The sequence below is a fragment of the Macrobrachium rosenbergii genome, chromosome 6 (genome assembly GCF_040412425.1).
Source record: "Macrobrachium rosenbergii isolate ZJJX-2024 chromosome 6, ASM4041242v1, whole genome shotgun sequence".
Classification (NCBI taxonomy): domain Eukaryota; kingdom Metazoa; phylum Arthropoda; class Malacostraca; order Decapoda; family Palaemonidae; genus Macrobrachium; species Macrobrachium rosenbergii.
The window spans coordinates 24,122,178-24,137,938 of record NC_089746.1 but is presented as its reverse complement, the minus strand read 5'-3'; the positions used below and the strand labels follow the sequence as shown (position 1 = coordinate 24,137,938).

Here is a 15,761-nt window from a genome sequence, read left to right as displayed (position 1 = left end):
TGTCTGGCAAATAATTCTATACGTTTAAGGTGAAATTCCATAAATCTAAGGTGATGCGCAATTTTTTGTCGAAGTGTGTGTGTAAATATATTACTGATATTCCATCAATTTTTCTGAGCATATTGCAAAAATTCCAATAATTTCTCTCCCTATTCATAAGCTTAATTATTTAAAAAGGGTTTCATGAAACAATAAAATTAAGACTAATGATTTTATTTATTTATGTATGAAAAATATGTTTTTATAAATATACTAAATACATTTTTAGCAGCATTTCTCCAACAATCACCTCTAATGCATCTTTATGGTAGGATCATGTTCTGAAACATTATATTAGTTAAAAAAAATTATAGAAATGCTTTTGAAGAAGATTCCTTGAATAAATTACCCAAGGCTTATTGTACTTATTGAAAATAGTCAGTCCTCTGAAGGATGAAGAAACTGTACAAAATAACTGTTTAAGTCATAAAATGTACACACTTTGTACATTTATGGCTCACAGTTATCTTCCTGCTTTATGAAGACTGACCCTTTCTGATAGAATAATTATCCTTGTGCACCCTGAGCAGCTTGAGCATTTTGCTGAGCAGCAGCCCTCAGTTCTTGCTCAGTTGGGTACTGCAGGGTGGCACCTGGCTGGCACGCATACACGGGGCAGCAGGCTGGGTATGGTTTAGCTTGGTCGGCTTCGTTCACGACTCTGCAGCCGGGAGATGGCTTGGGCTCAAAGCCACAGTCTTCCACTTTTTCCATTAGCTGGTTTCCTTGCTGGAGGCAGGTGGCTCTGCCACAGAAGGGAGTCAGTTGCCAAGACTGACCCACAGGGAAGGCCCTTCTGGCGGTGAATCCGTAGCATTGACCCGGAGCCTCTGTTTGATGAGAAAATATTCATTAATGATCTAGATAAACACATTCGACCTGATGATGGACGAAACTGGGCCATGATTCAGAAAGTTCATGAAATATAAATATTTAATAATTTTATTTTCCAAATTTTGGATGCAACCCAAGAGTATGGGCTGTTTCATGGAAGAAGCTGTGGAATGCACAGGGACGGTTAATTTAAGACTAATTATAATGTATTTCTTTATAATTTTTTTAATTATAAAACAATTATGAAAATACTTACGTGGGCGGACTTCAGCAGGCAGATTTCGCACATTTGGTTTTGGCTGAATCACATTCTGTCCAAGAGCCACAGCAACGCAGAAGGAAGCTACAATTAGGAATTTCATCTTTGCTGTAATGAAAAGGAAAGGAAATGTTTAGTTGGAAATGTTCTGTTTTTTCACTTTGATGAGGAATTTATTTATCACAATGAAAAATTACATTTGTGAACACGTACTTGTCTGAAGCTTTTATATCTGCACAAAACCTTCTCGTTCAAGTAACTTGGAGGAATAGTTTTATTTTATCGTCTTGTTGGAAATAACAAAACTATTCTCTGGATAATACACCAAACCGTATATCCGAATATTTCTGTTATTTTTCCTAAAATTGAAATTATGAATTTTTGAAATTCGTAATAATTTTTCTTTCATCGAAGCAAAAGAATTTAAGAAACTTTTTCTTAAATATTGAACTCTTTACTAAAGTCCATAAAACCCAGGAAGACGACATTTCGCTCTCTTTAATGTAATACCTTAAGAACAAAAGAAGCATGGAAATGGAATTGGCTTTGATGTAATAACAATTTCAATCATCTTCAATCACATTTTTAAGCAGTTAATTTCATGTTTAGAATCATTGGGCTTTAGTGTCAGCAGGTAATATAAGAATCAAGAAAATATTAAAAAATCGTCTTAAATGACCATATAAATGTTTAAATGCGTTAAAGTATTTCAAATTATATTAATTTTTAAGTGAAAAATATCACTACGTAAATACAAGCTTTAAGACTATAGGAAAAGTAACTTAAATAGATCAACGACTGATGTTAGATATGCTATGAACGAGTTTGATTAAATTTCTTCTAAAAGGTCAGAAACATCGGACAGTAACCTTACGATTTTCTGTTGTCTTAATTCTTACCTCAGCTCGTCTTCACGTTGTTGTTGCTCTGAAGAACAAGGAAGTCTTTGACGCAGACAGACGATGCCCGGTTGTTTATATCCAATGAGAGAAGGAAGATCGGGTGAGATGCCACATACCCAATTGTTTGTTCTTTTTCTCCTACGCAGCCAGAGGAAGCACAGTCCATCGTATTGTATCGTCTTTGTTCCAGAACTGGGAGCAATAACTTATGAAGAAATGCTATAAATTATTACTGGTGTGCAGTACATGTCGATACTAAATATGAGAATATAATTTGACACCTGCAAAACTGCAAATTCCCCAAAATTTTTCGGCTGGAATTCCATGGATTGCGCAAGTGTGCCTGGTTGCGAAAAAGCGGCAGGTCCACTCATTAACCTCCCGTATCCAACCCCCACCCCTCGAATCCCATCATCATGCTCCATAACTCGTAGCAACGGGAGAAGAAGCGCACATGAGATCTGCCAAACGTCTGTTGGAGAATCGTTTTTCCCTACCTTTTTTTCTCTCTTTTGGATATATATAATACACACACACACTTATTTATATATATATATATATATATATATATATATATATATATATATATATATATATATATATATATATATATATATATATATATATATATATATATATATATATATATATATATATATATATATACAGATATATATATATATGTATATATATATACATATATATATATATATATATATATATATATATATATATATATATATATATATATATATAGCATAGCCATTTCCCCTCAGGAGTTTAGGACAGATAAATAAACAACACAGTGGGCACGGCCTTAATCATGCTTTCACTGCTGAATAGTTCATGAATCCCACAGCCCTTCAAAAAGCTCCCTTAACTTTAATTGCCTCACACACACACACACATACACATACAAACGCACAGAAAACCCGTTGAATCTTGTCTTGCACGCAATTTAGTGCTTCTGTATTGAAGGCCCCTCATTTCTGATAGCTATTTTATTAAATAGATTCATCACTTTCAAGGGTAGCTCTTCTATTTAATACTTTCATAATCATCTATCTTAAAAATCTCTGATCTACCCTTTCAACTACGCTAATTCTTTCATGTCCTACTTATTCCAAGTTTCCTCTGCCACCCAGTTCTTATTAAGACACATACTATTGTAACTATTACAAGAAATTTTCTTTCACTTCAACAACAAACTTTTTATTTTTTTCGCTCAACAAACACACTTCACTCCTACAAAAGGGAGTTGGCTCAACAGTCTCTTCATAATATTCCTTCATAGCTTACAGGTATTGCAAGACTCTTCCCAGTCTCTTGGGCATACCCAAAAGAAATGTGTAAGTCAAGTGGCTTGACTGTAAACAAAATACCTGATATGCAAAATTCATTGAACAGTAGCATTGCGGATGAGAATATGACGGGAAGAGAGTTTGTCTGCTAATTTATGATGCATGTACAAAATAATGGAAGATCAAGATGAGGGATGCAAAGGCACTGGATGTATCAGGTTTCTTAATCCTAGTTTTGCCTACAACTTCATCATTAGTGATGAAGAAAATAGCAACAAGTAGGTGTGAAATCATTGTTTAATAGTGTCACGCTCGGTCTGATGGGGCTAGCAGTTCCTTCCTAGAAAGGTAAAACCGAGCCTAATAAAACTTCATTTCAAGTGAACAGGGATACATTGAATTTTTTGGAGCACCTCCTTCCTAATGAAAGTGAAATAAATGTTCGCATTGTAATGTTATCTTTTATTTTTCTTCATAAAGGATACTTCATACCCAAAAGCATGTGGACACATTTTTATTTCACGGGTAACGTAGTTTTAGTAAAATTTTTATAACCTTTGTATTAGTTACCAGTATTTCGCGGAAGCATTTTCCCTAGATATAACCGAGTACCGAGACTTTTCCTTGAAAAAAGGGGGACGCTATATCTTAAAAACTAACCATAGAATTTTCTTGGAAATAATCTTATTATGTTTCCCACACCCAAATATCTCTTCAGATACTCTAACTTAACCTAACCCTAACGTACCCTAGGGGCATGGCAAAAAACACGGGGCTGATGCAGTACTAGCATACATCTCAGGAATTTGCTTCCCGGAAAGATTATTTTTGCAATAGTATGAATGTATTCCGACAACGGTATAGTTTTATGAAATTTCTTACTATTTTCATAATTTACAGCTCAAAATCGGAAAGGCTATTACAGAATATTTAAACATTTTTTGAATCTCAACATAATGCATATTTAAAGCAAAATTCAGGGACTCTAATATGCATAAATTTGTTCTTTAAATAATTAAAATCCCTGCTATTATGAAAGTGCTTCACTTCGAAGCAATCGAAATACTCCACAGTTTGACCATCCATTATATGGTTTGTAATCCAGAAGACTGAAAAGATAAAGATTGCAAAAATGTATAAATTACAGGCACTCGAGCCCAGGCATTTGGGTTTTAATTGCAGTAATAGCTGGCAGTTCCTGGTAAATCCCCTGGACACACCCCCGATATGGCAAGGGCTAAGACAACTCTGCACGGCGGGCAATGATCCTCAAGAAGAGGAAAAATCCTCTCACTCTTATACAACGACGTTGAGTCACTGGGGATAAACGTTGCCTTTCCTGAGGCGTTGGATTTTTTTTTTTATCTCCTTTTTTATTGTAACCAGTTTCGCAAGGTGGGGCTGACGCTCTCTGAGGTCTCTGTTGCGCAGACCTGGTTTAAGTCGTGTGGCGCCATATTTGATTAAAATATATTTTGTTTTAAGAGTGACAATTGCCCTTTGTTGAAATCGGGAAGCATCTAGAATAAAGTGAGTAAACATTTTTTTTTAGTTTTCTGTAAAAGAAAACTATTGTGCCAGCTTTGTCTGTCCGTCCGCAATTTATCTGTCCGCCCTCAGACCTTAAAAACTACTGAGGCTAGAGGGTTGCAAATTGGTATGTTGATCATCCACCCTCCAATCATCAAACATACCAAATTGCAGCCCTCTAGCCTCAGTAGTTTTTATTTTATTTATGATTAAAGTTAGCCACAATCGAACTTCTGGCACTGGTATAGGTACCAACAACACAGGTCACCACCGGACCGTGGCTGAGTTTCATGAGCAGCGGCTAAGAGTTTCATAGGCCGTGGCTGAGGCCACCACCGGAATGTGGCTGAGTTTCTTGGGCCTCGGCTAAGAGTTTCATTGGCAGTGGCTGAAAGTTTCATACGGCATTATACGCTGTACTGAAAACTCGATTGCGCCGAATAAACTTCGGCGCATTTTTTACTTGTTATTCTGTTGTTGACACGAGTTTTTGTTCGAGGGGGGACGGGGAGGGGGTGGTTTGCATTTTAGAATTAATAGTTGATTGAAGAGCTGCACAATCAACGAGACTAAAATTTTTCGTGTGAGTTATTGATTTGGAATCTCATCTCTGTCGTTTCTCGTTTGATATGGATTACATTATTTGATTTATTTAATTTCATATTGTTTTGTGGTTCATTTCTTAAAGACTGGGATGAAGCTGACTTTCTCCATGTTGCCGCATCAGATGAATTCTTCATTTACACAGTCATGAAGCCAAATCATAAAAATGACATCATTTGGGCTGCAAAATTGAATGATATCAGCGATGACGTGCTCTATTGCCAAGTTGTGAAATTTCCTGAATGTTTGGGAATTTTTCTCTTTCACAGCCAAACGGTTAATGTGGATCATCAAAGAAAAAGGCCAGTCATGGAATAGCGAATACTTCAGAGAAACTGTGCTTACTGGTGGAGTATTCCCTTTCCTCAAAGATCCTGAAATTGTGTTATCTGCTGAAGTAGTCACATTTTTTCATGATAAGGCACCATGTTTCAAGGCTCTTCAGGCACAGGAGCTGCTTCGAAACAGTGGTATCGATTTCTTCTCGTCAAGTGAATTTCCAGGTAGCTCCCCTGACCTTAATGTGTGTGAAAACATTGGTAGTATCTTAAAGGATCGTGTTGAAGCACGCACAGTGAACTATGGTGGTACACCAAGCCTCGACGACCTACGAAGAGAGGTGACCGAAGTGCTGAGGGAAATGGAGTCTCAGCTTTTTTGCGATTTGCTGAAGTTATACACCTCAAGAATGCAGGCTGTGGTACAGGCAGATGGAGGCCACACAAAATATTAAATACTCAGAGAGAAACTTAAATATATACCTGTTCTGAATTACTTTTGTTTTTGTCTTTATTAATTTTATTTTATGCTGTAGAGGGGTTCTAATTTCAGAAACACCCTGTATATATATAAATATATATATATATATACATTGTGTGTGTATATATATAACATATATATATATATATATATATATATATATATATATATATATATATATATATATATATATATATATATATATATATATACTTCACACCAACATGTTTATGTAGGTTGACATAACAAGTTGGTCCCCAAATTTCCTATAGGTTTGTGCAAATATTTGTGGAAATTTAAGGTGTGCCCAAAATTTCTTCTGCAGTTATATAAATGTTTAAATTCCATCGATCCGTTGGTGAATAATACTCGTTTCTATTAAGAATGTTGATAAAATTTCAACAGTGTTCCTATTGAATGTTTCATTATTCAAAAAGGGTTACAGAAAACAATGAAAATAAGATAAATGGCTTTATTTATTTGTGTATGAAAATATAGATATGTTTTAACAATCCTAAAAAATAAATTTTTGCAACATTTCTTTAAGAATATGGCAGTAGCATTCTCAAGATCACTGAATAAGTTTAATAATTATAATGGGAATGATTCCGATGAATATTTCTTGACTGAAATGCCCAAAGCATATTATGCTTTCAGAGACTTAATCTTTCTGACTGATTAATTATCCTTGTGCACCCTGTGCAGCCTGAGCATTCTGCTGTGCTGCAGCCCTCAGCTCTTGTTCGGTTGGGTACTGGAGGGTGGCACCTGGTTGGCACTGATACACGGGGCAGCAGGCTGGGTATGGCTTAGCTTGGTCGGCTTCGTTTACGACTCTGCAGCCGGGAGATGGCTTTGGCTCAAACCCACAGTCTTCCACCTTTTCGAGCAGCTGGTTTCCTTGCTGGAGGCAGGTGGCTCTGCCACAGAAGGGAGTCAGTTGCCAAGACTGACCCACAGGGAAGGCCCTTCTGGCAGTGAATCCATAGCATTGACCCGGAGCCTCTGTTTGAAGAGAAAATATTCATTAATGACATTAGTAATCAAATTTGAGTTGATAATGCATCAAAATTTCTCAGTAATTTATAACCTTTAAAGGTTTATTTATTTATTATTTCTAAGCTGGTAACAGAGTCTTTACTTATATTTAAAACAATCCTACTAAAAAAACATAATTGACATTCGTTGAATGAAGATTTGGATTTAAGAAAATTTATGAAGTATTTACCAAAAAATTCTGTAAATAAAATAACATTATGAAAAATACTAACCTTTGCGGACTTCAGCAGGCAAAGTTCGGACGTTTGGTTTTGGCTGAATTGTATTTTGACCAAGAGCCACTACCACGCAGAATGAGGCTACAATCAGGAATTTCATTTTGGCTGAAGTGAAAAAGGAAAAGAAATATTTAAATGGATATGTTATATATTATCTTTATGCGGAATTTATTTATCATAATGAACGATTATATTTAAAAATGCATATTTTTCAAAAGCTTCTTTATACCTACACAAAAACCTTCTTTTGAAATTTTCTACGCAGGTGATCTCTTCTCACTGGACTCTCAAGAAATTACCAAAAAATCTAGTAATGATTTGCTCAGAGCCTCAGTGTAAAAGGCTTCTAATATGTATAGAATATATAAACTTAAAGACTGCAAATAATATGATATTTTGCAAATTAAAGGAATCAATAAAATTTTTAATGGGAGACAGTTCTTTAAATTCTAATTTATGATGGAAAACCATGACTATTGCTAAAAATAAACATTCTTAGCTTGGTATTTTCTGTTTATATCAAAATTTCATTGTAGAGACTACTGTTAACTAACATTCAGAACTTATGTCTACTAAGCATATGATATTTCATTATGTAAACACTTACCTAAGATCGCTTTAGCGTCGCTGTTACTCTGAAGGACAACAGGAGTGTTTGATACCCATCGACAGTGCAGCAGTGTTTATATGCGACTAAGATAGAGACTGTGAGGTGCCAAATACTGCATTTTGAACCTTTTCCTCCTACCTCGCATCAGTGAGCATAATTAACATTATGTACGTCGTATTTACCCACTTACGTTACCTCTCCATTACCCTGTTACTGGAAACAGTGATTAATAGACAAATAAGGTGCGTTTTGTTCTGTGCATTTCGGTAGGGAATAGGAATGCAATTTGGCAACTGCAAAAATCGGTAAATTCCCAGGAATCTTATTCCTCGGATTCCAGGAGAGAGCAGGCAGATTGCCCAAGAGGGACTGGTTGCGAAAAAGCGCCTGGTCCGTCAACCCCGTCCCGAAAACCCGGCCACCCCACCCAGACCTCGCTGCCCATTCCTTCATAGAAGATGGGAACACCAATAAAGCGTACTTGAGCCGTAACAAACGTTATCATAAGGACGCTTTCTGAAGCTATTTATTCCACGATCATTCGATGATATACTAATATTTTACAGTACTTTACAGTGAGTTAAGTATCGCGTGTTCTACATTATAGATAATTGTAGTAAGTTTATTTCATGTTGAAGAGCAGCCTATAGATAATTATATGACAATTTTATCAGATAAACTTTAGACTGAATTTATTATTTTCATACGGAACGAAAGATGGAAGTTGGGAATTACGCAATAATAGAAACAGAAATCGTCTTAGTTAGCAGCTATTTGCGCGTGTGTACGTAACTTTATTTCATAACTTCTTTTAGCAATATTATATAATATATATATATATATATATATATATATATATATATATATATATATATGCTGTATAAATGTACATATATATGTGTGTATATATATATATATATATATATATATATATATATATATATATATATATATATATATATATATATGTATATATATATATATATATATATATATATATATATATATATATATATATATATATGTTCCATCATTGGTAGGCAAAAGCCTTCTCTTAGTTACTAACCATGTTCACGTATTTATTCAGTGAATATGACTAGGGTATTGTTTCCTGTCAGAATCTTGGCAGATTACAAGTATAAATTTCGTTTAAAATCTCCTTTGATATTTCAGAACTTCAACATTAGGCATTTACTATAGTTAATCATTCTAAAAAATGGAATTTCATGAATATTACATTCCTCATGCAAGGAGACAATTAAGTTTATATTCCGTTTCAGAATTGTTTGGAAGCATAATTAGTTATCCTATGTAAATAACAGGTTCTTTTAATTTCTTCATGCTTCGACACTAAAAGAACAGTTATAAAAAATATCTTAAAAGGAAAATGTACGAGTGATGATCCAGCAACGGTCGTTTCCAGCAAAATGAAAACGTAATTAAAGGTCCCTTTATGCTGCACTGACCTTACAACGTTGAGAAGTTCGCTAAAGAGTTTTATTTTAGCTACAACTAAAATGCGGAATAGTTTGTCTAGTGTAATTGTGAAACCTTCCAATCTCCCAATGTTTAAGCAAGGAATAAATTCATTCCTGCTTTCTGACGTCTCCTGAATTCAGGTATAAAGGTTTTATTTACCATTTCCTCGTATTTATTTCTCTATCACCTTTTCCTACAACTTGTCTCTCTCTCTCTCTCTCTCTCTAAAGCCGATTCCCCTTTGGAGCCCTCTTGGGTTTATAGGCTGTTGACTCTTTCCATAATAATTTTCAGCTGAAGAATTACAGAGAGAAAGAAAAAAGAAAGATCTCAAGTAATTCATGAAAAATCAAAAGGAAACAAAAAAAAAAGAGATCTACCGGAATTACCTGTTTCTGAAATTTCCTGCCGTAAATGGAAGGTCATTGCAGAGTTGAATATTCTTGGTACAGGATTTCACTTGGTGGGCAACACGCTTGCCTTTTCTTAGCAACAACTGAGGTAAAAAAACAAACCACAACAAAAATTTCTCATCAAGTATATATATATATATATATATATATATATATATATATATATATATATATATATATATATATATATATACAAAGATCAGTTGCACTCTCACCTACCAAAGAAAAGTACCATTCTAAAACTATATTATAGTTTTAGAATGGTACTTTTTTTAACTTTTCCTTTGTTTTTGTTCAGGGAACCTGTCAACTTGGAACTCATTTTGGAAACGAAATCGCACAATAATTTTTACTTCTGGTCTTTTTAATAAACCTAAGTTAACCTAATCCATCTGAAAATCAATCCATTGAAACATCTAAAGATAATGTTGAAATAAAAACACCCATAAAAAGCGTTCCACAATGTTCCCTTACTCATCTGCAATCGGAGGAAGGGGCATGAGGACTGGATGCTTAATGCACTGGTAGGGGAGGTAGGGAGCCGGCTCTACCGCTATTTCGCAACCTGGCTCCGATGCGTCATCGACCCGTTCTCATTCATGGGATTCCAGCGGTAAGATTCATGGGGGTTTTCCCGAATATTGCACTTGCCAAAATTTTCTTCCTGTTATGTTGAAAACTGTACATGGCAACAATAAACGTATTGCATTTCTTCACCGGTTGTTATTTCCAGTTATAGAGCAAATATTTAACTTTGCGTCTGTGGGATCGAACCTTGTCATGGGAGGAAGGTCTTCCATATTCATTCCCTATTTGGATTGAGCAAATAAATATGAGTGAATAGAAAATAATATAGACACATTTGAATTAAGGAAACGTCAGGCAGAAAACAGGATTGAATTTGCTCCTCGCTTAAACATTGGGAGATCAGAAGGTTCCACTATTGCACCAGCCAGACTATTCCACACCATAGTTGTCGCCAAAGTAAAACTCTTAGTAAATTCTCAACGCTTGTTAGATCGGTGCAACGTTAAGGAACCTTTCATTACGTTTTCATTTTGCTGGAATATGACCAATGCTAGATCATCACTCGCACATTTTGCTTTTGAGATATTTTTCCCGATCGATATTCTACTGTACAGTAGTACCGAAGCATGAGGAAACCTTAAACCCGTTGACTTACACATTATGACATCTAAATACGCTTCCCAGAAATTCTGAAAGGAAACACAAACATAACTGTCTCCTTGCTTGAGGATGGTGATGTTCGTTAATTCCATATTTTTGGATAGAATTTCTTTAGGAAAATGCTAAATGTTGAAGTTATAAAATATAATAGGAGATTTTAAATGACTTGATGCTTAAAGTCTGTCAAGATCCTGCCAGCAAGCACTACCTTAGTTATATACACTGAATAAATACGAGAAAATTCATCGCATAACCTAACAAGGATAAGGCTCTTTTTCTACCACAGTGAAATATATATATATATATATATATATATATATATATATATATATATATATATATATATATAGATGATAGATAGATAGATAGATAGATATACATACATATATATATATATATAACTGTATATATATATATATATATATATATATATATAGATGATAGATAGATAGATAGATAGATATACATACATATATATATATATATATATACTATATATATATAAAATATATAGATATTATATATATATATATAAAATAACACTGGGCTGATTAACAGCTCTCCTGGGGCTATATATATATATATATATATATATATATATATTTATACACACACACACACACAATAACCAATATATTACCTATAGCAACACACACACACACACACACATATTGTATATATATATATATATATATATATATATATATATATATTTATATATCATATAGAGATATACAAATAGTTAAAAATAGCTGCTCTCACACAGACGATTTCTATTTCTTTACTGTGTAAGTTCCCATCTTCTCTCTCATTTCTTTTTATAAAATATAGTCAATCTTAAGTTTCTCTATTAGAATTAAGTTGAATAATCATCTGTACTCTTGAACATCCAATAAACTCAAGTTATTGTAAAGTCGAATCGTCTCGGAATAAATATGAAAAGAAAGCTTTCCTATAAAAACGTTTGATACAGTTCACGTAACTTTCTTGTTGGTCCCCATCTTCTATGAACGAATGGGATGCAAGGGCTGGGTGATGGTGGTTGGGTGTTCGGTAGGGGATGGGTGGACCTGACGCTTTTTCGCAACCAGTCCCTCTTGGGCAATTTGCGGGCTCTTGCTCCTGGAATTCGAGCAGTAAAATTCCTGGGAATTTACCTATTTTTGCAGGTGCCAAACTTCATTCCTAATCCTATTGTAATGCACATAGCAACAAAAACATAACTTATTTGTTTATTAATTATTGTTGCCGGTAATGAGGAAATGGAGAGTAGTATAAATGGATTAGTAAGAGATGCATTATGTAAGCCAAGGTCACTAAGGCGAGGTTAGAGAAAAAGAGTTCAAAATGGAGTATTTGGCATCTCATCGGCTCGATTTTCATCCCATATAAACAATCACCGTACGGTCGGTGGGTATCAAACACTCCTGGTCGTCTTCGAGAGTAACACCAACGCTAAAGGGAACTTAGGTAAGAGTTTAGTCATAAACAATATTATGCTTAGCAAACAATTTTTCTGAAAGCTGTTTATTAGTAGCTTCTACAACGACATTTTGATATATTATACTGGAATGACTGAGCAATGAAGGTTTTTCCTGCCCCCTAAGAATTTGCAGTATATAATTGTCATTTTTTTTTTCAATCATAAATAAGAATCTGAATTATTTCACAGTAAAAATTCTGTTTTTTTTCTTTAATGTGCAGATCATCATACTATTTGCTGTATCTAAGTTTATCTATTCAGTACTTATTAGAAGCATTTTAACAACTGAAAAAGGGAGCATTGAAAATGAGGACATTGTTATGAGATTTTTCCCTAATTTCTGACAGGATTCGGTGAAAAGGAATCACTTGATGTTGAAAATTCCCAAAGAAGTTTTTGTGCATATATAAAGTGTTTGATAATCATGCATTTTCAAATACAATTGTTCGATATGATAAAAAAAATTCCTTAGAGAGACAATATATAAAATTTCCATTTAAAAATAACCATTCCTTTTTCATTTCAGCCAAGATGAAATTCCTGATTGTAGCCTCATTCTGTATGGCAGTGGTTCTTGGTCAAAATGTGATTCAGCCAAGACCAAACGTCCGAACTCTGCCTGCTGAAGTCCGCAAAGGTTAGTATTTTTCATAATGCTATTTTATTTACAGAATTTATAGTAAATACTTCATAAATTTCCTTAAATCCAATTCTTCACCGCTTTTTCAGCGGGATTTTTTCGAATAAGTTAGTAATGGGTTGTCAGCTCACTAATATTAAATAAATAAACCTCTTAATATAAAATTACTGAGAATTTTGATGCATTATCAACTCGAATTTGATTACTAATATCATTAATGAATATTATCTCTTCAAACAGAGGCACCGGGTCAATGCTACGGATTCACTGCCAGAAGGGCCTTCCCTGTTGGTCAGTCTTGGCAACTGACTCCCTTCTGTGGCAGAGCCACCTGCCTCCAACAAGGAAACCAGCTGATGGAAAAGGTGGAAGACTGTGGCTTTGAGCCAAAGCCATCTCCGGGCTGCAGAGTCGTGAACGAAGCCGACCAAGCTAAGCCATACCCAGCCTGCTGCCCCGTGTACCAGTGCCAGCCAGGTGCCACCCTCCAGTACCCAACAGAACAAGAGCTGAGGGCTGCAGCACAGCAGAATGCTCAGGCTGCACAAGGTGCACAGGGATAATAACTCAGCCGAAAAAAAATAAAGTCTACATAGAATAGCAAAACAACCATGAACACAAAACATATCAAATGTGTTCGATTTACTTGGGAAAAATTTAATTTATATGGAATCTTCATTCTTCAGAATTGTGACTAGTCTCTCTAAGTACAATGGGTTTTGGTTACTTTAACTACAAAAGCATTCTCGTGATTTTCTTTCAACTTATTTAATGTCCACGAAGATGTTACTACCATTCTGATGTGTTTGTTGTGATTGTTGAAGAAATGTTTCAAAAAGTTTTCAGCTTGATTGTTAAAGAAGTATTTTGTTTTTCATGTACAAATAAATAAAGATTTTTTTTTCATTTCAGTGTTTCATGGAACAAATAAATATATATATATATATTTATATTATATATATATATATATATATATATATATATATATATATATATATATATATATATATAATAGATATATACTTTTCAGTGTCATGTATGCCAGACGAAACCCACAATGCACATATAATTAAATATATATATATATATATATATATATATATATATATATATATATATATATATATATATATATATATATATATATATATATATATATATATATATATATATATATGTATATATATATATATATATATATATATATATATATATATATATATATATATATATATATATACATACATATATATATATATATATATATATATATATATATATATATATATATATATATATATATATATATATATATATATACACACAGCTGTTCGCAGAGCCTCGATGGCTAGGTCGGTAGAGCAGCAGCCTCAGACTCCATAGAGGTCTGTGGCGGGTTCAAATCTGCAGCCGACCGGTCAGAGAGGCGGACACTTTGCTATCCGTGTAGACACCCCGGGATTATGTATGTAATCAATGGATAGGTTTGCTGAAAGCAAATGGGTGTTACAGACTAATACACACATAAACAAAGCCACTCCAACATCTAAAAACATAACAGACACCTCACACGCCTCGAACTGTCGACCTAACCGCTCAGTTCTCCTCGCTGCTGGGAGAAAGGGAGCTGGGGATTTGGTACGATACATGTACACATTCGCTACCGGGGTCTAAGCGATGTCAGGCAGGGCAGCCGATCGAGGGCTACGGCCTACCCCAACACCAAATCAAAGTCCTTCAAAAGAAGGCATCGTGCTTACCCCATATAAAAATGGGAAAAAGCACGTTAAAACGAAGAAGAGTATATAGCTGTTCGCCTACATTATATTTCAAACGGCATCAATATTCTGCGAGAACAATCCAAATATCGAATACTGTTTTCATACAACTGAAAGATTTTTTTCATCCTATTAAATGGAGCTAAGCATGGTCCATGATTCCATGAGATGATGCAGATGAAAGAAACGTCATTGCATTTTTCCTTCACCAAGGTGACCATGATGCTTTAGCATTTAAAAGGTTACTGGTAAATAAAAACATGAAACTTGGGATTTAGATTTGCATAAGTAACGCCTTTGTATCTGTTGTTACCTGATCATCTTTTATCCCAGTTCTTAAGTACCTTCGACAATTAATTCTGTTAGGCGTTAGTGTTTATAGTTTATGTTTACTCGATAAGTAATTTTTGAGGCTATTATTGTCGTATCCTGTTTTAGTGAGGACAAACAAATGCGCTTAATGCTGAATATCTGGATTTTTTGTGTGTGTGTGTCCTTCGCCTTTACTTGGACGCATTTATCTTCGAGATTTTTCTTAGTGCGCGCGCGCACACACACATACACAGGGAGCCACGTCTGGCCCTCTACCGTTTGTAGTCAAAGACTCGAGAATGTTACCCTCCAACATATTATTTTATCGCATTTCTTTTTTGTGACTTCCATCAG

The 15,761-nt window shown here is 34.5% G+C and overlaps 2 protein-coding genes across 4 annotated transcripts; one reads left to right on the top strand and one right to left on the bottom strand.

The window, feature by feature from the left end:
• Positions 1–223: 223 nt before the first annotated feature.
• Positions 224–8,231, bottom strand: LOC136839736 (uncharacterized). Of its 3 annotated transcripts, none has more exons than XM_067106079.1 (3): positions 8,112–8,231; positions 7,499–7,609; positions 224–869 (listed from the first exon to the last, which is right to left on the bottom strand). In XM_067106079.1, the coding sequence occupies exons 2-3, from the start codon at positions 7,602–7,604 to the stop codon at positions 547–549; spliced, it is 429 nt and encodes a 142-aa protein (XP_066962180.1). In that variant the 5' UTR covers positions 7,605–7,609; positions 8,112–8,231; the 3' UTR covers positions 224–546. The 3 variants fall into 3 exon arrangements, with proteins under 3 accessions (XP_066962180.1, XP_066962179.1, XP_066962178.1); XM_067106078.1 differs by lacking the exons at positions 7,499–7,609; positions 8,112–8,231 and adding exons at positions 1,130–1,240; positions 2,032–2,100 and having other exon boundaries at positions 245–869; XM_067106077.1 differs by lacking the exon at positions 224–869 and adding an exon at positions 6,685–7,232 and having other exon boundaries at positions 8,112–8,230.
• A 4,373-nt stretch (positions 8,232–12,604) lies between these two features.
• LOC136839734 (uncharacterized) lies at positions 12,605–14,223 on the top strand. The gene is made up of 3 exons (XM_067106076.1): positions 12,605–12,664; positions 13,204–13,314; positions 13,558–14,223. The coding sequence occupies exons 2-3, from the start codon at positions 13,209–13,211 to the stop codon at positions 13,878–13,880; spliced, it is 429 nt and encodes a 142-aa protein (XP_066962177.1). The 5' UTR covers positions 12,605–12,664; positions 13,204–13,208; the 3' UTR covers positions 13,881–14,223.
• The last annotated feature ends 1,538 nt before the right edge of the window (positions 14,224–15,761 follow it).